The sequence below is a fragment of the Vespula pensylvanica genome, chromosome 1 (genome assembly GCF_014466175.1).
Source record: "Vespula pensylvanica isolate Volc-1 chromosome 1, ASM1446617v1, whole genome shotgun sequence".
Lineage (NCBI taxonomy): Eukaryota > Metazoa > Arthropoda > Insecta > Hymenoptera > Vespidae > Vespula > Vespula pensylvanica.
The window spans coordinates 10,883,003-10,908,052 of NC_057685.1; the positions used below are offsets into that span (position 1 = coordinate 10,883,003).

Genomic DNA, 25,050 nt, shown 5'->3' on the forward strand with positions numbered 1-25,050 from the left:
ATATGAGCAAATAACACATGTAGCTAGAATTATAGTGGAAGTAATTAAATGTGGAAGATTATACTTCTTCAACATTTTTTCAAAAATTACAAAATTTTTTCAAAATTACAAAATATCAAAAGGGTAAAAATTGAAAATTAATTCAATTTTAAATGAAATATTTAAATTTCTAGAAATTAATTGTACAAAACTATTCCATTAATACTTGAGATACGAACTGATAACAAAAAAAAATTGGACACATGAATATTTTGAATTAACATATCACTAGATATGCATAATTAGCAATACATGCAAGACTTCTATAACACATTGTTGAATGTATGTTTGTATTACCTTTCTTTTCTTATTTGTAGTATTACTTGCTTTAATATATTATTTATTACAAAAATTGATTTTTTTTAATAAATGTTAGACCATCACTCGTTTATAGAATCCTTAATATGTAGAAGAGTGGTCCTACTAAAATATTTATATTAGAAAAAATATTACAAATCATAGAAGTTGAATATTCACATCAGTAATTATTTCTTTCACCAATTAAATAGTTTACAAAATGTGAAAATGAATTTTCACATCTTAGGAATTTTGTACAGAGAAAAGACTTTACCACAGCATTTGATATGAAAGATAAAAATATAAGAAATCAAGTAATATATAAATTACTCTCTAGAGATATGTTATATAAATATTTGTTAAAGTTTTTTATTATAAATATAATTTTTATATTATATTAAAAAATTAATTCATATTTATTTATTTTAATTTATATAATAATTAATACGCGTACAAATAGCGAACTGTGATATCAAGTTGATTAGAATAAAACTCTGTCTTTTATTTGGTGAATATCATGCTGAAGTACTTTTAGAAAATCTTCACTATGTTAACAAATGTGTTATAAAAATTCTATGAAAAATGATATACGTATTTTCTCTTTATATCTATGATTACTTGTAGATTATATTCGTTTATTGTTAGCGATAAATCGTTCCTTTCAAATCATGCTTTCTACTTTGTCATTTCTAATTTATTCACTTTGAAATAATTTTATTTTATATAAACATTTTATTGTACTGTCATATTATCAAATTTTTTGAAAAATTATTTGTTTAATTTGACACTTATCAAGCATTTAAACAAATCTCTGTATAATATTAATTATCTCTTGTCTCAGGTTCCTCATCATATGCAGCCATAACTTTTTCCATAATTTCCCAAAGTTTATCTCTTGTTAGATCTTTACAAAATACCTGTAACATTAAATCATTGTTGTTTATTATTGTAAAATTAATATTAGTATTTAAAAAAAAAATTTTTTTTAATGCTTACATTAAACCATGGTTGTTGATCACACTCATCCATTAATGGAACAACTACACCATAAATTTGTAAAGCAAGATTGATACATGCTATTGCTATTAAATGTGGTGGATAATCAAGTATAGCAGGAGAATGATGAAAATCTTGTAATAGTGCCATACTGGTTTTTGCTACTGGATATTTTGACCATTCTTCTTCTCCAAACCAAGCTTGCAAAGATCTCAAATAGTGCAACATGTACTTTGAAGAATAAAAATATAAAATAAAATAATTGTAAAAGAATGATATGATTCATTATTACTTTTCAAACTTACCCTATGATTTAAATTAAAATTTTAAGAAATATTAATTCATAAACATTTAATAAAAGAAAAAGTAATATGATTAGTTAAAAGATACTAACTTTGTGTGGATGCACTGGGCTTACTTGAAACTTCAACATACGCATGATGAGAAGTTCAGCTTGCACAATAGCATCTCTCATACTCCAATACTGCTCTCCTAATTCCAATGGTTGTGAACCTCTATGAAGTGTACTATATGATACATTCATCACATCTCTTATTTTTAAATTATCATCTTTTGCCTTTCCTGCCAGATATAAACAAGTAGCTGCTATTAACTATAAAAAATATAATTTTATTAACAAATAAATACAAATCATTATATGTATAGTTATAACATTATTATATATTTTCTTTTTATTTTTTACTTCTATATTTCTACATAATTAATTAAATAACTTACATAATTATCATATCCTTGAGCAGTAGCTTCTTTCATAAACCTATGATATAAAGTTGCTGCTGTGGCAATTGTTAGAAAATGAGCCTCTAATTTTAAACCTATAAACAGATTTTCTTTAGAATATATTTAAAAATATAATATATTAAACTTATAATATATAAACTTACCACATTCGAAGATAAATCTCGATACTGTGAAACTATCATTGGCTTTAGTATAATCAATTGTAATACTTTTCTGTAATGTATTCCTTTTCTCTCGTTGCATTGCTAATACATCTATTACATCTTTCATCTTTGAACTACATATTTAATACACATTAAAAATCAGTAAAAATTCCCAAAGAAATTTATTCAGTAAAATATCAAATTTTTTAGAATTTATATTAGAATTTATTTATTGACGAAAAATAGATAAACATAAAAGTTAATATTGGACAATGGATAATGTAACTGACGCGGCTGGCGAATGCCGGATCGTTTCTAACCCATAATATTAGTTTCGCTATATATACTTTGCAGAAAGGTTTGCTGTCGCCTAACCTGTTTTAAATTACTTTATATAAAATAATAATGTAATCAATTCTACTGTATCGCATAAAGTATAGTAACAAACGAACCATAAATTAACATTAATATTTACGGTTTGATGAAAAGTTTGTAGATTACTTTACTACAAATCTAAAAAATAAATACATACCTTAAGGTTTCGGTACTCGTTGGTTCCGTAGGATTCATTTTAGTAGCACAATAATTGCTCGTAGGATAAAATGACTGAATTAATTATAGATTATATTTAATATGTTTATCTTCCTAATTGAAAATAATCACAACAGGCACTACTACCGCTATAAAATTTTCATTAATGACATAATTAGACAAGAAGGGCTTGCATTGCATTTGGTTACTTGATTACTAGCACTAGTAACGTAAAATCATAGTTTAAACACATTGTCCAAATAAGCACAAGCCCTAGAGAAAATTAAATTCCCTAGAGAAGCTGTTAGCATGTGAGATCTCATGCCGTTTCGACCTTACCCTGCTGAGTGTAGTCCAATAGCACGGGACTGAATATCACCTAACAGGATATCAAACGAGGTATACAAGCCGATTAAATGGCACCTATTTTTATTTTAACTAGTGGCTTCACTGCCATTTATCTTTCATTTCGTGATGTCTCAAGTTGCAACAGCGGCTAGCAGCGAAGCTTATCATTAAAATCCACCTCTAGATTGGTGGAATCGATAGAAACTGGATTGCATGACTCGATTCTTTTAATCTTCGGCTTCTGTTGGCTCGATCTTCAAAGCATCATGGTAATTGGTAGGGAATTATGCGTAGAAGTTTATCGACTGAGTCGCGGAGAATGATATTCTTGATCGCGTTAAGTAATTTATAAGCGAAAAAATCAAATTTTGATTTAAGATTCGTTTGGAACAATAATCGTTTCCATTAGATACAACCAGGATTAATAATTTAGACTGGTTTAACATTTAATTTATTCAAAAGTTAGAATAACAAATTTGATACAAAAATGTTTGACGATAATAATCAAAAAAATAATTTAAAAACAATCGGAGAAAGTAACTGAAGATAATAATCGAAGATAATAATTATGAAAATAGTCAAGAAAATAATCATTAATAATTGAAAGATCGGAAAAATGTTCTAAGAAAATAACCGTTAATAATCAAAAAAATAACTAAGAAATAATCGGTAATGATTCATGACAATAATTTGGTAATAATCGAAGAGAACAACAAGCAATGATCCAACAAATAATAATTGAACAGTGGACTGGTATTAATTGAATAATTATCCAAGAATAATAATCTGAAAAGAATCTAAGAAAATATCCGAAAAAATAATGAAGTAATGGAAGATAATAATCAACAAGACGGCCTGTGTAACCGGTTATATAGAGAGTGTTGACTAATCAGCGAAGAATGACTTACTGCTACATTGTCATTGGTCCGTTGTGGTACTATTTCTGGCTTGTGACGGAGATGTCCAATAGGATCTCATTCGATGCAACGCTGGTTGGTACTGGCTGTAAACACTTCGTGTATGCGTGCTGGTGGTGGGGATGAGGCTCCGTGGATTGATCTTGTTCCCTGTCCTTCTTATGCTTAGATTTAACCTATTTATGTCGTTTTTTACGTATAATTGTGCTTACAATGTTAACGTGTTAAAATAATATTAGTATTGGCATATATGTATTTTATAATATAGGCATAGATGTTACAGAATATTATAAATTATTGAAATGACTAGTAATATATATATATATATATGTGTGTGTGTGTGTATATATTTTGTATATTAAAGTAAATAATTAATGAATAAAGTTGTACGAGTAAATAAGTATGATTCCATATAAAATAGATTCCCGTTCCAACTCAAACTTAATTCAGTATATAAAACAAGATGTCGCCTATTTATAACAATGTTGAAAAGAGTCGTAATTCATGGTCTCATTTTAAAAGTTTGGGTTAACATATAACGTAACATCATTGATTGAACAAATTTCTGCGCATGATTACGAATAACCAATCATTTATTATCTTTTCAGAAAAATGTTATCTAAATCAATAGTAATTACTTAATAAACGCAATAAATGTAACAAAACGTAAATAAAAGAAATATTAAAAGTATTTATGAAAAAGAATGTTAAAGATATACGATTTAATTTTTCTTTATTAAAAAAATGATAACATAGTATATATTTTTATAACAAAAAGACATTAAAAGATGTTTTTTTTTTAAATTATGTTTCAAGTATAAAAAGACATCTCAATAAACCTCGAATTAAACCAAATTATAAAAGATAAAAGACCATTTTAAAGAACTTTGAAATTACTATAGGTTCATGATATTAACCTTTGGTTTGTATTATATTAGATCACTTCATTATATATATTATAAAGTATAAAACAAAGTATAATTTCAATTGGCATGAGTAAATTCAATTATAAATTATATATTATATTAATTTCTTAAAAATTAGTTTTTTTAGTTGTTTGTATTAAAGATGTATAAGGTCTAAGATTTGGATCTGGCAAAGAATTTATACCAGAAGTAGCTCTTCGTAAACATGCAATATATCTTTCTTGTTCCGAGCTACAAAAACAGAAATAATGACAATAAGATAATAGTTATGGTAGTTGTTCTTTTATAAAATATGTTTAGATATAATATTATTTGATTTTATATTAATTATATGCTGTTTAAAACAATATTTACCTAGTTAAAGATGACTCAATATTGTTTGTATTTTCACTATTAAAAAATTGTATTATTTCATGTGTATTATTTTTACTCAGCATTCCGTTATAAACTAATATATCATCCACCAATATCTGAGGAAGATAAATAAATCTATCATTTTTGATAGAAATGTTTTATAACATGATACTTTGTATTTTGTATAAATTTGATTCAACTATAATCTTTCTTATATTTTAATGTTTACTTACTGCAAATTCTTTTATTCTTCTTGACTTAGTTTTTCCATAATTCCATAATTTTATGGCACTTACAGTTGTAGGATAAGAAAATATGACATAAATACGATTTGTCTAGATGATAAATCAAGATATAATAAGATTAATATATTTATTAACAATTTTTAGATTGAAATATAAATAATATATAATAAATATTACTTACTTCTCCAGGCAAAATTGGTGCAAGCCATGAATGTTGACCATCATCAGTATCATTCACACCATCTATCAATTTATCTGGTGTTCTTACATCATTATCAATTCCTTCTAGTATATTTACACTTTCTGGATAAGCTCCTATATCTGAATAATATGTATCAACATTATCAAATAAAACAATGAAAAATATGAATTTAATATACACACACACACACATATTTCTTAGATATACTCACTATCTCTGTTTAATTTGATTTGATGACCATTAATATCAATAAATTCAATGCCATTAAGACCCACATAATAAGAATCACCCCAACTTGAAAATATCATTATTTGATATACAAAACCTTGTGGCATTAAGGGTACTTCATAATCTTTATTAAATGGAATAGTTTCTATAATATACCAGTTAATAAGACAATTATTTTAATAGATACTATATATGTATAAAAATGTTTAGTTATACAAAATTTTATGGTATTACCCTCTTGGGACAAAGTTAAAGTTGTATTAAACTCTTTTGATAATGTTAATTCGTTGTCCAAATGACAAATAAAACTTATTTCTTGTACAAAATTATAATGACAATTTCCTGGAGCTCTTCTCAATAAAAAGCTATCGCAATCTTCTTCAAATATTGATTTTCCATCCAATTTTATAAATAAATGTTTTACCTACATTTAATAATTGTTATACACCAAATGTTTGTAGTCATTAACGTGTTAATTACTTTATCTAATTATATAAAAAAGCTTACACCACAATATGACAACTCCAGAGAGGCATTATAATTCCAGAATCTCATGCCAGTAATATATACCTCTTTGTCAAATGTAATTGTTATAATAATTTCTTCATTTTCATTTATATAATCTATTAACCACATATGATCTTTATCAGTTGTTATATTGTATCCATCAATCAATCTTAAAAGATTTATATTATCTAAGTTACATTTTAAGTTAGCATGAGTTGTTGACAAAATTAAATTTTGGTCTCCAATGAATTCTATCCCATTAAGACCTACACATGATTAAATATTGTCAATATGATTATTATTTATTAATTACAATATGAATTATTCACCTACTATTCCAGCAGCACCCCAATTTGAAAGAATAATTAATTGAATTTCTTTACAGGCAAGGGATAATGTATTATGTTCACTACCACTAGATACATTTGAACGATTTCCAACTGAACAATCACTTTTACGTCTTCCAAATGTTATCTATAATAAAATAGAATATACAACATATTCATAATCCATATATAATAACACAATAATCCAATATTATTTACATTGGAATTAGTCGTTACTGTTGCCGGTCTCTCTTTTTCCTTTTGTGCATAATTAAGCATATTGTTATTAGTAATTGTAAACATTTCATCATTTGTTGATATCATTTCTAAGATATTTTCATCAGTGGTAAATAAAATTGTCTGTAAATACAGATATGATATTTTATAAGAATAATTTCTAACATATCTATAGATATATGTGTAATATATATTGAAATATATTACATCTCCAAAAGAATTAAGAGTGCCTTGTAAGTCACCAGATGCTCTAGCAATTTCTCCATAAAAAATAAGTGTATCGTCCAATGTAATAGTGATATCTTTAACACCTCTATATGAGTGTATTCTAGATTTATTATAATTCTAAAAATAATAAACATAGTAACGAAAATTTCATAAAATTAATTATATTATTTAACAAAACTTACCCATATTCTAATCATAGCAATTGTTACAATATCCTGAAAAATCATATGAATGTAATGATGATTTCCTTCTGTAAATGGGATAAGCCATAAATTAGCATCATCTCTTGTTCTATTTACTCCATTAATAAGATTATTAATAATACGAAGATCATTATGTTCTGATAATTGATTTATATTTGATGGATTTTCTGATATCTATAGAAATGATATTAAATATAAATAATAAGTCATAGTAATAATTGTATATTTATGAAATCTTTCTATTAATGACAAATTGTTTACCTTATTTATGGATACAAGTTGACCTGTATCTGAAAATATTTCAATTCCATTAAGACCTACATAATGTTTATCTCCCCAAGTACTGAGTATATCAATGATTAATATTTTACCACAAGGAAGTTCCGGTACAATAAAATTTCTGCAACTATCTATGACAGAACAACATAATACCATATTGTAGTCCACATTATTTATAATTAGTATAAATTTATACACTGACCTGATCTATAATCTTGACAATAAACAAGTTAAAAGATCACTAAGAGTTTCATGAAGTTCAAACTGCGAGTTATGTACCATGATGAAAAACATAAAAATCAAACTATAGGACTTTTTCATATCTGAGTTTATTTAAGATGTCAATAGTGCACGCTATTACATAGAAATTAATTTTTTCACAATTACCTACCTTGAATTGGATGTTTTTCATTTTGTTGAATACTAGATTTATAATTATGCACACTTTTATCTGCAAATGTTTCTTTTGAACTGTTACTACTATTCTGGCCAATTTCTATTGAAGAAACAAATTTATTATGATTCTTTCTTGTTAGTTCACTATTGTTTGTATCAGTATGATATATTGCATTTGATACTGTTCTTATTCCATCTGTAATAGTTTCTTCTTTTGGTGCTAAACCAGATAAATAATCTAATCTTCTCTTTATGATTCCTATTAAAATTAAAAAAAAAATTAATTATTTCATGATATATAAATAATTATAAGTGATTCTACATATATGCAGACATGCTATCAAAATATTTAATTTTAATATTTAAAATAACACAGAAACATACCACGTGGCAAATTATTTTTAGGATCTTGTTTCCTTACATTAATTTTATGTTTAGAATAAGTTTCATATTTTTGTTGTGTTAACAGTTCATTGTCCATTTTATATCCTTTATTTAATATATCTGACTGAAAATAATCTTGATTTCGTTTCTCAAAATCATCAAGAGTTCGTAGTTCACAGTTATAATTCTCATTGTTTTTAAATCTCATAGATTTTGTATTGTTATATACTTTCTCTAGTCTTTTTTTCTCCATATATTCATCAAGTGCACTAAAATCTTTTTTAGTAGAAGTTTGATCATTTGAATCAACAATAGCAGAAAAAGCACGAGTTGAAGTATCCTTTATATTGACCTTTACATGATTTGGAGTATTAGGGAGAGATTTACTAGTGCATGATTGTAATAAAATATCACCATCGATATCTTTTGTCTTGTTTAATGTAAAAAATGGTTTGCAAGACTGCCTATATCTTAATTGTTCATTAAAAGATTAAAAAATTATTTTTATATATACTAAAAATTATTATACTAAATTTAAATAGAACTTACAAATTATCAATATCTTTCTTTAAAACAGATGTATCATCTTCTAAAGAAGTTTGTTCAAATCTATGTTCTTTGTGCATTAAATGTTTTTCTATTTGCAATGTTTTATAATCATCAATTACATTTAATCTTTTTACATTCCTATTAAATTAAATAGTTTCAATAAAATATTTATGTAGATATGTTAAAAATATATGCTTTGTTTTACAACATTGAATAAAATATAAACTTTATCAAATACATACTCAGTCATTTCTACCAACCATGATGGTAGCTTTTTTAATATATTAGTAGATAAAAGTGTATTGTTTCCTGTAATATTACTTTCACTTTGATCCATTTTCCACAAAATTTATTACCTTGTATTAAAATAAATCGTTTATTTAAAAATTGATATTAAAATTTCAATTTATCCAGTTCATAATTTTTCACTGTATTTTTAATTCCACGAAATTGATCATATACATTATTTTATACACATAATGCCAAAAAAGCAAAACAAACAACGTTATAAATGTTATATCATATTAAACAGTAGTATAGATAATTGTATATATAATTTGTATCACTCTACATTATATTTTATATATCGTATTAGTTTTGATTATTAATGGAATAATATATAGATTAGCTAGCTCTATAAAAAGATTCTCATCTGTTATAGTCCTTGTTATCAATTTGTTTGGTATTGTTACTATAGTTACTATGAGGTATCATTGACCTCAAACGATAGATGGCTCTTACATTAGTATTTACACATGTCTATTTGTAAATGTACTATTAATTATTTTTTATTATTATTTTTGTGAATAAATAAATGCTAATTTATTCAAATTTTATATAATAAAACACATTATTTGTATTTTACAATATTTTTATTTCACATAATTACCATTTTATCAATATAAAATCATATTAATAACAACAATATTATATATTTTACATATTCATACTTACATACTTGGTACACTGCAAATTATATGCAGTTAAAGCATGTAGTAAATGATTTAATATTCAATTAGTAATTGTTTTGTACTCTTTTTCTTTTAATAATATAGTATTATCACCACATGTTTAGACACTTGTTTTTTTTTTCCATTGTTTTACAATGTTAATGTACGTATTATGTACATAAATATGTATAAATATGTATATTTTGTTAATTATACAAACAAAATTTGTATTAAAATATGGTAATTATGATAACATTCAATTAACTTATATAATAAAGAATTTATATAATAAACAAAATTTTAATAGGCTATATATAATCTTATATTCGTATATATAATTTTACAATAATGCTCTGTAGCATTATGGTTATTTATTGAACAAATTTAGTATTAAAAAAATGACAAGATTAATTTTGGCACATTAGATAATAAAAAAGGAACCATAATTAAGAAAAATTGTATTGTTATTAATAGTTGTCACTATTTGTCAGCTGTTATATAAACATGCAATATTATTGATTCTATTTTCAAAATAATGCTATTTTCAAATAATAAATTAAGAAACATATTTTTTTATGCCATATAAACTTGATATTATTATAAACAAATTTTTTTCTATATAATTATATATATATATATTAAATAATATTAACCATAAATATATGAAAATTACAATTACCATATTGTAAACTACATAAAACAATTGTCACCAAATAAATTAGGAGTACATTTTCAATATTCTGTAGATTATAAATTATATAAATCATACTTATTTTTCATCATTCATATTTCCAATACTCTGTTACTATAACTTTACTCTAGTCTTATATTTACATTCTGTATATTTTTATTTTGCATATTTTTGTAATGGATATAATAATTTATGATAAAAATCCTTTATAATGATAAAAAGATTGGAATTCTATATAGTCTACTTATTTATAACAAATTTTTCTATAAAAACTTTGTTTATATGGAAGATTGGAACCAAATACAGTCTTTACTGAATTTTCATTGAAAATTTCAATTTCTTTTTTGCAAAACTGTAGATATATGGCAAAAATATTATATGTGAATCTAAATTTCTAAATGAGATTGTACTATATGGGGTAATGATGGCACACTTGGTAGATCAATTGTGACTGTTGAACTTATTGCAGGAAATACATGATTTAAAATTGCATAATAATGAAATCCAGCAGCAGCAGCTACAAAAAGATGCCAAATTGCATGTGCACAAGGTATTCTACCATCTGATTTAAAGAATATTAAACCCAAAATATAAATAAACCCTCCTGTTTTTAATTCAGCAATGTTGTAATAATCATTCTGCAATAATTAAACAATTTTATAATTAAATGAAAATATTCAGATAAAGAGATATATTAAACAATCAGTATTTCATCATTTCATATTATGTGTTACAAAAAAATTCTACTATATGTAATATTAATTATTATATTTCAATTCTAACTTACGACATTAATGATTGCTACACTTGGACCAATACCTATGACCAAATACATAATGGTTTCAAGCATTTTATAGCGCTCGTGGAAAATTTGTTGATAAAGAATTCCCAACATTGCCATAATCCAAACAGCATATCTCATTGTAAAAAGTAGTTTATCACCTGGGAAATGATCTACATTTAACCATGGAAAATAACTAGCAGCTATAAAGATATAAATCATTGCACGGTCACAGCGATGCAATGCATCTTTTAATTGTCTGAAATATAAACCACAAGAAGATATAATTATATGATAATCTTCTATAATTGGAAAAAGACACTAACATAAAAAGTATAATTTATTATTACCTGTTATGATTACAGTAATGGACACTGTGGAAAAATGTGGATACCACAAAAACAAGAATCAATGAAGTACCATAAACGCATGCAGAAACAAACTGTGTCCATGTTATAGAACGTCGAAAAAGTTCTAAACTGCCAATTATAGAAGGGACAATCCAAATTCCATGAGTGGCCACATTAGCCACATGTTCTATGGAAGTAGGATTATATGCCTGATTTGTACATGCTCGTGAATTCATCCATTTTATCCTATAATAAATTAAATTTCATCTTTATGCGTTACATAGTTACATAACTAAAAGTACGGCTTGGAGATTATTGTGTAATGAAACAGATCAATGTTCTTACATAAGACAAAAGAAGATCATTGAACGTTACATCATAAGACTTTTAAAGTTATACTTAAAAAATATAACAAAGTTACTTGGTCAAATCATATTTTATGTTATTTCATTCCTACTAAAAAAGTAATTATGATATAACTTGAAAAATCATACAACCAAGTGTGTGTGTGTGTGTGTGTGTGTGTGTGTATGTGATATGTATTCATTTCCTAATTATTAGAAGAATTTATTACAAACATTCATAACCTGTGGTCATATATCATTCATAAAAAAATATAGTACATACTTATTATCTATGTCTTAAAGGAAAATATCTCCATACTCCCCAACATGCTGATGAGCCTTTATTGTTGTATGTTTAAATACTTTAGATTTCTGTTTCTGCGGTATTGATGTTCTATCTATCTATAAGCAATGTATTTGCACTCCATTCAGTTACTTCAAATTACCCTACACATGCATATGTTAATATTACTAGATAAGAAACAGAGAAAAATAAGCAAATAAGAATAAGAAAAATGAAAAGTATTTATTTATAAAATAAAAATAATGCATTGTGAAGTACTTACGTTAGTAGTTTGGATAACTTTTAAGTTAATTATTAGTAAAAGATAGCTAATATGAAATTATATTCTCATATGATGCATAACATGCTTTATTTAAAAGCTAATATAAAATAATATGTAAAATTATCTTATTTATAGTATCATATAGATATAATATTTATATATTATTCAATGATTACTTTTCTAATAGTTATTGAAATATATTAAAGAAAAATATTAATTTATTACTAATATCAACCAATAGTGATTTCTCAAAATACATATAAATTTAATTCGATAATATTAGATACAATTTTTATGCATTATAAAAGGATAAGTACTATTTATTTATTATTAACCAATTAGTAATACATAAAACAAGGAATAATCAAAACTATTTACCATTTATTACTTATTACTGTTTGTTTATTTATAAATATCTATATTTTACATTTTCTATATAGTAATACAATTTTTCCAATATAAATTACAATATTTTATAAATACAGATATAAATTTTTAGTTATGATTGTAACTATTTTAATTTCTCAAAAGAATAAAACTTGCTAAAAAATCTTTAATTTACCAATGAAAATACCACCACCACTGAAGAAAAGAAAATAAAGAACGATAGAGGCAGATAGAAGTAAAAGAAAGAGAAGAAAAAAAAAAAGAAAAGAAAGAAATAGAAAAAGAGAAAGAAAGAGAAAGCAAAATAATTACCATACACAATCAAGAATTCTAAGAAATCAAACCCCTATTTAATAACTACATCTTACTCTTTTATACGATGTAATCGGAGAAGATTTTTTATAGGTTCTGCGACAAGCTGATGGAGGTAGGATTCATCCATGATGTTGCACTTTACTCGACACGTTTAACTCGTTTAAATGTCGGTATAAAGAGTATTAATAAAGTTACTGCCACTAAGTATATATTTTCTGTTTCATATTGTCTTTTATCTTACATTATTTGTTTAATGTATTTTAAAAATGATATAGTGATTTATAAGTTAAATCTACTAACAAAAATAAGCTGCAGCACGCTCAGCTGTCGCCGAGCTACTAACATAATCAATTGCTGTCCAGCTGTTATACTGCTTGGCGAAAGGATGAAAGGGAGGAAGATAGTGGGAAAAAAGTAATGTGTGTAGAAAAACGTGCTAGACACATATGTGTTGCTTTTCGAAACAATCTCAGGTTAACACGACCGCAAAGAACTGAAGCCCGATACCTATAAGAAGTATATAAATAATAATTTAATAGTCTTTTCGTTTCACAATCGTATATCTATAAAAATCACTCGTAAAAATAAACATTTGACAAATTAATATATCTATATCATTAGCGGATTTACGTATTTATAGGTATTTTCTTTTGAATAGCTTTTTTTTCGATGATACGTAACATTTAAGAAAAATAATTACTATGTATGTACACATATATGAACTTATAAATATACATACTTTCGTCAAGCATTATTTGCATGATCCATGAAGATACATGCCTTCAATGAATATAAGAATCATTTGAATAACTTTAAATGAGCATTTTACGCGCGAAATATGAACAAAGATTTTGAAAGATGTGAATATTCAATATATATAAGCAGTTATGTAATTGTTCGAGCGAGCCACTCAATTTTTATTTTATAGTAGGTAGATTAATAAGGAGTTAAAATATAAGTATAATGTAAAATAACATAATAAATATAAAGATTGTAATACGTATAAAGATTGTTATATATTAAGAATAATGCTCCTATATCATTTATACTCGTATATATCGTACTGCTTTTTAACAATTCATTCTACTCCGATAAAGTTATCAACTTAGACATGACCAATTGACGTTCACAATATAATTAATCCTACTCGATCACGTGCTCTATTCTGAATGAGGACTTCCTCACGAAACGCGAACGTATAGCATATAAATTCTATAGAGTAGAAATATGCAAGAGGAGACTAAAGATATTTATTATTTGATTAATGGTTACATTTATAATAAAATAGTTTTTACGATTAAGTAATATGATATTAAGTTATAACGAATTAAAGCATCTAGTTTTTTATTTAGCAATGCTATTGTTAATTGAATGACCTTGAAAAAATATATGAACATTATTGCATACAAAGCAAAACATAATTATTGCATATTTCAAATATGCTTCATTTACGCACATTTATAATATAAATAAAAATGTGTTAATAATATTCGAGAATGTATAATAATGTATATACTACGTTTTAAACGTAATATTATGCAATACATCATGTTGAAGCAGTTTATAAATGTTTAAAATGTATAAAATAATTAAACAAAATAATATCTCGATCAATATTATTGAGTAAATTGAGACCGCAGTGGATTGGTGGCGTATTTTCACTAGCGAGTGAAGATACGCCACGTTCAGGTTGTTCACCACCTGTGGTTTTATAATGGTTTACATCACATAGAATCTAGGCGTAATTCTTGATCAATTTTGATGAACAGTCTCATTTTAAATATGAAATTTTAAATGAATAATCCGGTTTTAAATTTTGAAAAAATCTTTTTTATACATAAACTATTCTTGAATAAAAAGCTTTTTTTAACAAGATCTTTTTCAGAAAATTAAAGTTTTTTTCCAAAATTCGAAAAAGTTGATTCCTCATTTAAACCTTTATCTTTAAAATGAGATTTTGTTCATCAAAGTTGTTCAAAAATTATGCCTAGAATCATTGTTGACGCAAACGCTGTTTTCGAAATTTTTCGAATTTTTGAAGTTTTGTATAGTAGTGCGCCTTAAAATCTGCAATGAAAAGAATAAAGCTTTTATCTTTAATACTAATTTTCATGTAAATATTTGAGCAGTATGTTTTATTTCCGTAAATTAGCTGATTGCCACCTTGTTTGTGTACATGGATTGAACTTAGATTTTTTAATCCATTCTAAATACAAGAAAACGCGTTTGTAATACATGAAGAAACAATGGTGACTCATTCGGTGATTTTGTCGCTCATTTTGTCAAAAATAATAAATTAATATTTATACTTAATATTTAAATTTTTTTATTATTATTATAATATATATTATTATTATAACGGTTATAATAGTAATAATAATAATAATACAAATTGGAAAAGTCCTGTAGGAGAAATCAAAAAATAATAGCGTTTGGAGTTCTATTTCGTAAATAGTGTCAAAATGATTTTACATGTCTTGATTGTTATTAAAATAATATATAATATATAAATATATTCATTAATTACTATTTTTACCAAAATATTAATAAAATCTTGTTTTTTTATCGTAAATTTATTATTACGATTATATGTATTAATTATATTTATTATTTTTTATGCATTTTTGTCACAAAATAAATTGTCACTATGCTTACTACGGCCTATGTAAACAGATTACTGCGAGATAGATACTACTATTAAAGAAGGATGTAAACATGAGATAGAAAAATGTAAGTTCAGCCTATTAACTAAACTGTAACCTTCGCTAAGCTGATTGCAGGTCGCATGAAACGAGTACACACAAGCTTATATGTCGATACGATAGGCGTATGATGGAAAACTGTTCTCCTATTGGACTTGTAGTTCATATTTTGTCCATACCTGTCGCTGAAGTCACATACGTTTCGAGCGAGAGGCGGTGAGCAGTTTTGATGCAACCGATATTAGACCTTGAAAATAGTTGATTATGTTTGAAAGAAATTTTATATTTTATATATCTCATTTTATCGATCGATACAATTTTGAAACAACACAAACTAAATCTATATTATAGATTGACTTATGCTAATACAAAAATTTTGAAGATTACAATGTGATTTATCTTATAAAAAAGATTATAAAACTTTTAGTTTAAGATCAAATGAAGAGATCCTAAAGAATAAAAATATTTTAAAGAATTTGCATTACTTCAAACTGATATTCATTCATCGCTAATATTGAAGTTCACTAGGATTTGTTGAGAATACGATCGCCAAAAATTCTCTACCAATAGACGAATTCTCTACCAATTCACAATAGAAACAAGCCCACTTCGTAAGAATCAAATATAATCGGCATATACTTATATTTAAATGATTTATTATATATATATATATATATATATGTGAAATCATACACATAATATCTTTCTATAGAATCATATATTGATGTATGAACTATTAAAAAATTTAGCTATACTTGAAATGTTATTATAATTTATAAAAACTTATTTTACTAAAAATGGATATCATAATTATAATGCGAAGATAAAATATTATTTGTTGTATGAAATTGAATAGCAAGTAATAAAAGTAACAATTGCAGTTGAAAAAATTTGATAGTGATTCATAGCCAGGCCTTCGACAGCTGATGATGAGTCGCGCGTATGTATTGCTATGGTAACACGGAACATACGGAACGTGGAATAGCGATTCGGTTGTTTCTTTATCTCATAGATTCAGCTGCGAGCGTCAGCTGTTCAATATGGAATAGGGGGTACAGTCACTTGTAGGAATCGTTCGAAGTCGAACTACTTGGTCGTTGGTCCCTATAATATAAACTTGCGCGTGCGTATGTGTTTGTGCAAGAGAAAGAAGCAGTGAGTTGAGAGTGAGAGTGAAAGAAGGGAGGCAAGAGGAGAGGAGTGGGAAGGAGAGAAAGCGAGAAGAAGAGAGAGCGAAAGCGTGAGGGAGGCAGAAAAGCGAATCAAGGAGAGTAAGCAGACGGAGAGGAGCAATCGTACGAGCACCATACGTGCGATTTATGCAAAATCTCGCGCGCAACGTGGATGTATTGACGCAAGGATTAAAATACGGCATATCTGGCCTCATGAACCTCACAAATCAGACTGCCGATCCTCCAAGTGGTGTTTTCTTTGTTAATTTTAATCAGGACTGCACGTAAGTGTCATTACGTTCTTCAGAAACTCAAAGAAGTAAGATGAAAATGACGATATCCATTCTTTGTTTTCTAACCTTGCTCTCCTTTCTATAAAGGTGGGAGAATATTTAAGTGGAATACAGGCGGGGGAACAACTAGTTTTTTGCACGTAAAACGTGCGATATGGTTTTTCCCTCCGCCGCGCGCATGGCGTCATCCCTCACGATGATTGAGGTTTTTCGTTCGCGCTTTTCCTATGCATCTTCGTTCTCCGCGTTTTTGATAACTGCGTCACTCCATTCCTCCTTTCACTGATTAACTGCGTGTTAACGAGTCACCTTCGTGCTCTTATTTTACTACATTGCTATACGTTACTAGAAAAAAAAGAAACTTTTATGTACTTCATTTTGTTTTAAGACTTCTTTCTCCTCAACCCGTTGTTACAAAACAATCAGTCAAAGATCCAGGTTAATGTTTATTTATCTTTCATATATCAATGTTTTGTTATGATGAAACAAATTATTTATAATTTGCAATCTTTTCTATAAATTTTGAAAGGAATATTATTCACTTATCTATGCTTTTATATTTATTTTCATTATATACTATAAATGTATAATTTTAATTTATTTACAGATCTCTAGCAGTAGGATCAAAGGCAGGGTATAAACTCTTTTCTCTCAGCTCCTTCGATCAACTTGAGAAAATATATGAAAATGGTAATAGTATATTATTAAATAATTTCTTTATTGCTATATAAATTTTAGTTTTGTCATTAAATATTTTTTTTTATATTTAGTATAATATATTAAATGTATTACTGATTGTATTATAGTTCTTTTATAACATATGTTGATTTCAGATACAGAGGATATATGTATCGTTGAAAGATTATTCAGCAGTAGTCTTGTTGCAGTTGTTAGTTTATCATCCCCCCGTAAACTTAAAGTGTGTCACTTTAGAAAAGGAACAGAAATTTGCAATTACAGTTATTCTAATACCATTTTGGCTGTGAAACTTAATAGAGCGGTATGTTATAAAATTATAGTAACAATGATTCTTACACGCACGCACGCACGCACGCACGCACGCACGAGGACGAAAGAACGCACAAATTATATACATAATTTTAATAATATAAAATAGTAAATAATATAAAGCTTAAGAATTATAATTTTTCTTAAAATTTGTTATGTTTTTTAAGAATATTCAGTAAAATTATATATATATATATTATTATTTATTATTCTTTACAGAGATTGGTAGTATGTTTGGAAGAGTCATTATACATTCATAATATAAGAGACATGAAAGTATTACATACAATACGTGATACACCACCAAATCTTGCAGGACTTTGTACACTTTCAATAAACAGTGACAATTGTTATCTAGCCTACCCAGGCTCAAATACAATTGGAGAAGTTCAGATATTTGATGCTATTAATCTTGTAAGTACCTTTACATGTGTATTTCAACCTTTTTCTAAAGGTATGTTGTCAAAAATCTGTAAAATTAATGTTTATATTTACAGCAAGCTAAAACAATGATACCAGCACATGATAGTCCTCTTGCTGCTCTTGCATTCAGTCCCAATGGCACCAAAGTTGCTACTGCCTCTGAGAAAGGGACTGTAATTAGAGTTTTTCATGTATGTTTATTGATGATTTTGATATATATGTATTACTATTTTTTATTATATATATAAAACTGACTTAAAAAGGAACGGTTATGTTTCTGTAGGTAAATGACGGAACAAAATTATTTGAATTTCGTCGTGGAGTTAAAAGATGTGTGTCCATTAGCAGTCTGGCCTTTAGTATGGATTCTATGTTCCTTTGTTGCTCTAGTAATACCGAAACTGTACACATTTTCAAATTAGAAGAACCAAAAGAAGCGTGTGTATTCATTTATAATAAAGTGTAATACATATATGAAATATTTTCTATATATATATCAATATGTATTAATGCATAATTATTTTGTTTAGGCCTCGACAAGCTCAAGCAGAGGAATCACAAAGCTGGATGGGCTATTTAACAAAGGCTGTATCTGCATCAGCGAATTATTTGCCTTCGCAAGTAACAGATGTTTTTAATCAAGGACGTGCATTTGCTAGCGTTCATTTACCATTTTACGGTTTAAAAAATATTTGTGCCATTACTGTGTAAGTTAGAATAAATAATATTTCTGTACTTTTCGTTTTTTACATAAATTTTTTTTTAGGACACATAAGGTACCAAAGCTATTGGTGGCTAGTGCCGATGGTTATTTGTATGTATACAATTTGGATGTAACAGAGGGAGGAAATTGTACACTTTTAAAACAACATAGGTTTGTAGTAACGTTCAAACAAGTTAATATCATGGTGAAACATGTTTATAAAATAAAATTTCAATACTGTAGGTTAGATGGTAAACAAGATGAAGTAGATTGTGCTACTGTTTCTTCAACTGGTTCTGGCTCTGGAGAAGCACAAGCGACAGCTACAGCATCTGTACAAACAGTACAAAATTCAGGTATGATTTTTATACTTTCTGCATATTTTTATAATAAATATTTAGGTAATTTAATGTAATGGGAGCGAGTTGACGATAAAGATATATAAATTATAATAAGGCTGATAATTAAAATGAAATTTGATAGATAAAAATGTTCATTTTATTGTAAAACTTTTTACTTATAATAACTACGAAACTAATATGATAATCATACATAATTATTTTTATATCTGCGATTTTAAGAATCATAAGAAATTTTAAAGTCTAATAATAACAAATTAAGGTAAAAAGTTTTGCATGTACTTGAATATTAATAAATCAGATGTGTAATTACCTCCTCAATAAGGTATATTACACACGTGCGCGCATACAGACGCACACAATACACACACACACACACACACACAGAGGTGTACCTGGTATCAAAGCTATTAGTCTATTTCTTTTGTAACATCAAAAATTTTTTAGTTTAGCAAGTCAATTGTATTAGTATAAATATCGCAGAATTAGTAGATGTAAACAGCAAAACCTTAGTTAGTAAAGTAGTGTTCTTATTAAGTTGAACATTATATAAGTGTTCATTAAATTTGAGGAGTATAAAACCATTTGACCCTTTGCGGATGGCACAATGATTTCAGAGCTAAATGTTCTGTGAAACATTAGTTGAAATCGTCCACAAAGGATTGTTAACTATTATATTTGTTTACATCCTTTTTTTAGTTGGATATTTAATTTGTATTTTTATAAGTCTGAAAAATGAGAGCTTTATTATAGAATTTTATTATTTGATTTTTCTACATTATTTTTATCAATTTTATAAAATATAACGTCTTAATATCAATATTTATAATTTACAGTAGTCTTGTACTTTATATTCTTAAAATAAAATTATATATTTTAAAATCTTAAACAAATGGTCAAATACAAATATAACAATGGATAATATTAAAAAATCGTATAATTAAAAAAGATATGTTAGTATTCTTTTTTAATATTGATATTTACTTTATTGAATAGTCAATGCTTAGAACATAATTTATAATAGATATTATACTAAAAACAAATATTTAGACAATATATATATATAAACATTTATATTTATGGGTAGAAATAATTAAACAAAAAGCATATTATTTAATCAATTTATTTTGAAGCTAACAAAATTAAAAGAACAGATCATGCGTGTGTGCGCATAAAGGAGACCTTTTACTTGCTTTATATTTCCTTTTTCTCGCTTCTAGCCCCTCAGAATTAAATTACCAGGCAATTTCTTCAGGGGCTAAAGGGGAGCCCCAACAGTTGACCTTACTTGATGCAATTTTTTTCTTTTTATTATCCACCGAAGCCTGCATAAATAGCTACGCGGGTGCGTTACGTGGTCGTTCACCAGACTCCATGTCAGGTACTGGTATGTCCTCTATACTGCCCCTTGTTTTTTTTATTTGCTCATATTTTGCTCTATACATATCAATTCATTCACCTTCACGCAATCCTTCTATTCATTATTTCACTGTAAATGTTTGCATTTATACACACAGTGAAAAAAAAATGCAATATAACAATAATGCTCATATATTAGCTGGGTGTTAGGTTATTAATATTGTATATATTAGCGTCAAAATATATATTAAACAAAATATAGTGTTTGGGAAATCAAGTAGTTCTTTATAAAAAGCTTCCTATTTTATAAATATGCATGCGAACACTATAATTTACATCTATAAAAAAACAAAGTACTTCTTACTAGGTTTTAGTGCAATAATATTTATATATATCACAGGTTTTATATCAATATTTTGAATATTATATTGCAATTTTTAATAAGATGTAAATTTGTTGTGTAAACATACATGTTTGTAGTGCAGGGTATATTATCACTGGTATAAATAATAATGTAAGTGTAAATTTTTGATTGAAAACTAAACTTTACTTTTTTAATTTTGCCAAATATTGCATAATGTAGAAACAAATCTTACAATTGTTAAAAAATGAGAAAATTTTAGTCCTTTATATTGTAATATTATTTAATATCTGTTATAGTTATGATAATGTATTAACTCTTTCCCAATGTAATTGTTATAGGTCAAGATATCTCGTTACTGAAATTTTTATACAAATGTATGTTTCATCAATTATTGCCTGAAAACCGTTATTTTACAGATTGAAAGTCTGAAGTTCATTTTTTGTTAATATTTCATAAACATAATAACAGTAAAAGTACTTTATTAGGATTGCCATAATATACAGTTGTAACAGAAAAAGGGCATTGGAATTGTCCTGACATACAACCGTAACAGAAAAAGATCTTGCTGGGATTATCCTGATATAAAATTATAACAGAAAAGGGCCTTGCTGAGATTATACTGGCAATGACCGTAATGGAAATGAGCTTTGCCGGAATTATCCTGGTATAAGATTGTCATGAAAAAGGAATTGACAAGTATTATTCTGGTTTTATGACCATAACAGAAAAGGGCCATGCCAGGATTATTCCAGCATATAATTGTAATCGTAAAGGACTTTGTCGGGATTATCCCACTTGAACTGGAAAGAGTTAATATTTCATTCCCTAAAAAGTTAGTACATGCACATCTGAAGGTACACACCAGGGGTATTTATATATAATATTTGGCGCATTAAAATTGATATTGTGTGTAAACAACCATCCCCCACCCTCTAAAAAAATCAATAAAAATACAAATCAAAATTTATATCCTAATTTTTTAAACGACGTAGCAATGATTAATCTTCATTTATTAGTTGTGATACTTTAGTTGATTTTAACAACATATTTGATCATTTATAAATATATTTTTGGAACAAAATAATTTCAAATTAAAATTATATATAATTCTAAATATATTTCTCTGTATAATTACTATTTTATGAATTAATTTCAAAACAAAACGTACTTAAATAGACCTGAATTATTTTACATTTAGATATCAATAAGAATCCTTGTAGTAAAGCATTTATTTATTTCTGTGCCTATTTTATTAATTATCATGAATTCACGAAATTATAGATTTTTAAGGTCTATATTTTTTAAGCCACTAACAATCTCTAGTAAACACATTTCACGAATAATGTGTTGTGTACAGTGATCATAGAAATTATTTACTTGCATCTAGATACAATATTTACTAAATATTCAAAATAAAGTGTTAAAAATTTTTATTTCAGAAATATGATATTTTTGAGAAAAATTATTTAGACAAAAGTTATCTGACATTAAAGAGAAAATATTGTAACATTTATTGTTTTTTATTTGATGGAAAATTTCAGTTTTTGAAGGTCAACTTTGTTAGTTTGAACAGGGATTTTTGTATGACAGCAACATATCCTATGTAAAGGAACAAGTAGATTTTATTGAAAATATTTTTGTATCCATCTTCAATTTCCTGATATATTTAACAAAATATCTTGCACTTTTTGAGGAAAAATGTTTAAATTTCTCAAGCAATAATTATAATCCAATCATTTGCAAATTTCTTTATTATTTATTTACGAGTTCTAATCTTTACGCTCACACTACACTAACATGCACGCACATGCATGCATGCACATTCGCATGAGAAAAACTAGGAAATAATAAACGCACTAATTAAACACTTTGTCTTTCCTATAAAATAACACACAGATAGTTCTAAGAATTAAATATACTAGCACTAAATAAACATTTTTTATCTCTTGTACTTTTTCTCAAAACCTGTAATTTTCAATATTTTTTAAATTCTAAAAGTGTGAAGATATTTTATTAAATTGAATTTTAAGATGTATAAAAAAATATTTATGATAAAAGTCACTTTTTTTTACATAATATATGTTGCCATTATAAAAGATATATATTCCTATTCAAAAAACAAAATTTATTTTGAAATGACCTTAAAATCTTCCATTGAATAAAGAACAATAAATGTATTGCCTTTTTGAAATTCGATAATTCTTATCTGAACAATTTTTTTCGAGAATGCCATTTTCGAGATAAAAATTTATATCGTTTTATTTTGAACATGTAATGTAAATATATATACTTATATACGTATGTAAATAATAATCGTTGTATTGTACATAAATGCTTCGTGACTATGATTTTTAAAACACTAGTAGTATGTAAATGGGTTTACTGTATGATATAAAAGTGAAATCATCTACAAAAGTGTCTAGATGCAATAATATATCATGTACCATTGAATTCTACTTGTTCAAAATACACATCTTTATCGTTACATCCGCTTGATACAGACTAATAAAGAACTGTAATTTATGTATACATGGGTTTGTAGAATCAGAGAAATATTATGAGATGATAGCAGCAGCCGAAAGTCCACCAAAAAGTAGAGGACCATTCCGACTGGATGATGATACAGAATTTCCTCCTGTTACACAAAGGACAGATTGAAGAAAATAATTAAGGCATATCATAGGAATTATGTCAAGATTTAGAATATATAGTGGTGATTGGAAAACGTGGAGAGCATATTAAAGTGCAGATTGTTCAGAATTTAAGAACATGTTTCACACTTCGGCTTCAGTAAGATCAACAATTAGGTGACATTACCAAGAATGTTGCACATTTAATATATAAGGGAATTGATAAAAGCAAATCTTTTTACATGATCAACTATTTGTTCTTAATAAACCAACATAATTTTTTCAGTAATATTACCATACAACCGAATTAAAAATTTATGCGATATCTTTTCACTATATATTAGAAAGCATGTAAGTAGTTATAGAAAATATAGTAATTCAATTGAGGTTGTTAATTATACTATTTTGAAAAAAATATGTAAGTACTATCATCAGTATTTGGTAAGAATGTTTTCGTAAATTTACATGAAATAATATTTAGATGATAAACTATTTTTACCAAATATAAATGTTTGTGTTAAAATAAGGTATAAAAATAAGTGCAATTTATTTGCAA

General features: G+C 26.3%; 4 protein-coding genes across 14 annotated transcripts; 1 reads left to right on the forward strand and 3 right to left on the reverse strand.

The window, feature by feature from the left end:
• Positions 1-1,116: 1,116 nt before the first annotated feature.
• On the reverse strand, positions 1,117-2,946 carry LOC122630623 (cyclin-Q). Its single transcript, XM_043815338.1, has 6 exons — positions 2,770-2,946; positions 2,238-2,371; positions 2,071-2,168; positions 1,727-1,945; positions 1,333-1,563; positions 1,117-1,253 (listed from the first exon to the last, which is right to left on the reverse strand). Exons 1-6 carry the CDS (start codon positions 2,805-2,807, stop codon positions 1,158-1,160), a joined length of 816 nt encoding a protein of 271 aa, XP_043671273.1. The 5' UTR covers positions 2,808-2,946; the 3' UTR covers positions 1,117-1,157.
• A 1,891-nt stretch (positions 2,947-4,837) lies between these two features.
• LOC122630103 (katanin-interacting protein-like) lies at positions 4,838-10,580 on the reverse strand. 5 transcript variants are annotated; one of them, XM_043814237.1, is made up of 18 exons: positions 9,340-10,580; positions 9,098-9,235; positions 8,549-9,018; positions 8,160-8,423; positions 7,971-7,982; positions 7,751-7,899; positions 7,469-7,663; positions 7,266-7,403; positions 7,041-7,181; positions 6,825-6,969; positions 6,693-6,761; positions 6,496-6,611; positions 6,223-6,412; positions 5,972-6,133; positions 5,740-5,879; positions 5,547-5,648; positions 5,314-5,429; positions 4,838-5,190 (listed from the first exon to the last, which is right to left on the reverse strand). In XM_043814237.1, the coding sequence occupies exons 1-18, from the start codon at positions 9,432-9,434 to the stop codon at positions 5,067-5,069; spliced, it is 2,766 nt and encodes a 921-aa protein (XP_043670172.1). In that variant the 5' UTR covers positions 9,435-10,580; the 3' UTR covers positions 4,838-5,066. The 5 variants fall into 5 exon arrangements, with proteins under 5 accessions (XP_043670172.1, XP_043670160.1, XP_043670182.1 ...); XM_043814225.1 differs by having other exon boundaries at positions 5,972-6,112; positions 6,496-6,761; XM_043814207.1 differs by having other exon boundaries at positions 4,839-5,190; positions 6,496-6,761.
• Positions 10,581-10,691: 111 nt separating this feature from the next.
• Positions 10,692-14,080, reverse strand: LOC122630119 (monocyte to macrophage differentiation factor 2). Of its 3 annotated transcripts, XM_043814264.1 has the most exons (5): positions 13,535-14,080; positions 12,497-12,615; positions 11,870-12,115; positions 11,526-11,778; positions 10,692-11,376 (listed from the first exon to the last, which is right to left on the reverse strand). In XM_043814264.1, the coding sequence occupies exons 3-5, from the start codon at positions 12,103-12,105 to the stop codon at positions 11,125-11,127; spliced, it is 741 nt and encodes a 246-aa protein (XP_043670199.1). In that variant the 5' UTR covers positions 12,106-12,115; positions 12,497-12,615; positions 13,535-14,080; the 3' UTR covers positions 10,692-11,124. The 3 variants fall into 3 exon arrangements, with proteins under 3 accessions (XP_043670199.1, XP_043670210.1, XP_043670192.1); XM_043814275.1 differs by lacking the exon at positions 13,535-14,080 and having other exon boundaries at positions 12,497-12,633; XM_043814257.1 differs by lacking the exon at positions 12,497-12,615 and having other exon boundaries at positions 10,693-11,376; positions 13,535-14,079.
• Positions 14,081-17,111: 3,031 nt separating this feature from the next.
• LOC122628522 (WD repeat domain phosphoinositide-interacting protein 2) lies at positions 17,112-24,779 on the forward strand. Of its 5 annotated transcripts, none has more exons than XM_043810906.1 (11): positions 17,112-17,639; positions 18,256-18,338; positions 18,482-18,648; positions 18,876-19,070; positions 19,154-19,270; positions 19,363-19,517; positions 19,610-19,786; positions 19,846-19,953; positions 20,026-20,138; positions 21,466-21,528; positions 24,407-24,779. In XM_043810906.1, the coding sequence occupies exons 1-11, from the start codon at positions 17,503-17,505 to the stop codon at positions 24,520-24,522; spliced, it is 1,431 nt and encodes a 476-aa protein (XP_043666841.1). In that variant the 5' UTR covers positions 17,112-17,502; the 3' UTR covers positions 24,523-24,779. The 5 variants fall into 5 exon arrangements, 3 of the variants coding, with proteins under 3 accessions (XP_043666841.1, XP_043666850.1, XP_043666859.1); XM_043810915.1 differs by having other exon boundaries at positions 17,121-17,639; positions 21,466-21,522; XR_006327067.1 differs by having other exon boundaries at positions 17,125-17,639; positions 21,362-21,522; positions 24,407-24,499.
• The last annotated feature ends 271 nt before the right edge of the window (positions 24,780-25,050 follow it).

Excerpts from the sequence above, each read along its gene's own strand:
- LOC122630623 (XM_043815338.1), bottom strand. The coding sequence starts at position 2,807 with ATGAATCCTACGGAACCAACGAGTACCGAAACCTTAAG. Across the intron at positions 1,946-2,070 it reads CTCAAGGATATGATAATTAT|TTAATAGCAGCTACTTGTTT; the intron begins GTAAGTTATTTA and ends TATTTTTTATAG. Across the intron at positions 1,564-1,726 it reads GCCCAGTGCATCCACACAAA|TACATGTTGCACTATTTGAG; the intron begins GTTAGTATCTTT and ends TATTCTTCAAAG.
- LOC122630103 (XM_043814207.1), bottom strand. The coding sequence starts at position 9,434 with ATGGATCAAAGTGAAAGTAATATTACAGGAAACAATACACTTTTATCT. Across the intron at positions 6,762-6,824 it reads GGGTGCTGCTGGAATAGTAG|GTCTTAATGGGATAGAATTC; the intron begins GTGAATAATTCA and ends AATCATGTGTAG. Across the intron at positions 5,191-5,313 it reads ATTGAGTCATCTTTAACTAG|CTCGGAACAAGAAAGATATA; the intron begins GTAAATATTGTT and ends CTGTTTTTGTAG.
- LOC122630119 (XM_043814257.1), bottom strand. The coding sequence starts at position 13,608 with ATGGATGAATCCTACCTCCATCAGCTTGTCGCAGAACCTATAAAAAAT. Across the intron at positions 12,116-13,534 it reads CGATTACATCGTATAAAAGA|GATAAAATGGATGAATTCAC; the intron begins GTAAGATGTAGT and ends AATTTATTATAG. Across the intron at positions 11,377-11,525 it reads GTGTAGCAATCATTAATGTC|AATGATTATTACAACATTGC; the intron begins GTAAGTTAGAAT and ends TAATTATTGCAG.
- LOC122628522 (XM_043810906.1), top strand. The coding sequence starts at position 17,503 with ATGCAAAATCTCGCGCGCAACGTGGATGTATTGACGCAAGGATTAAAA. Across the intron at positions 19,071-19,153 it reads TATTTGATGCTATTAATCTT|CAAGCTAAAACAATGATACC; the intron begins GTAAGTACCTTT and ends TTATATTTACAG. Across the intron at positions 21,529-24,406 it reads AGACTCCATGTCAGGTACTG|AATCAGAGAAATATTATGAG; the intron begins GTATGTCCTCTA and ends ATGGGTTTGTAG.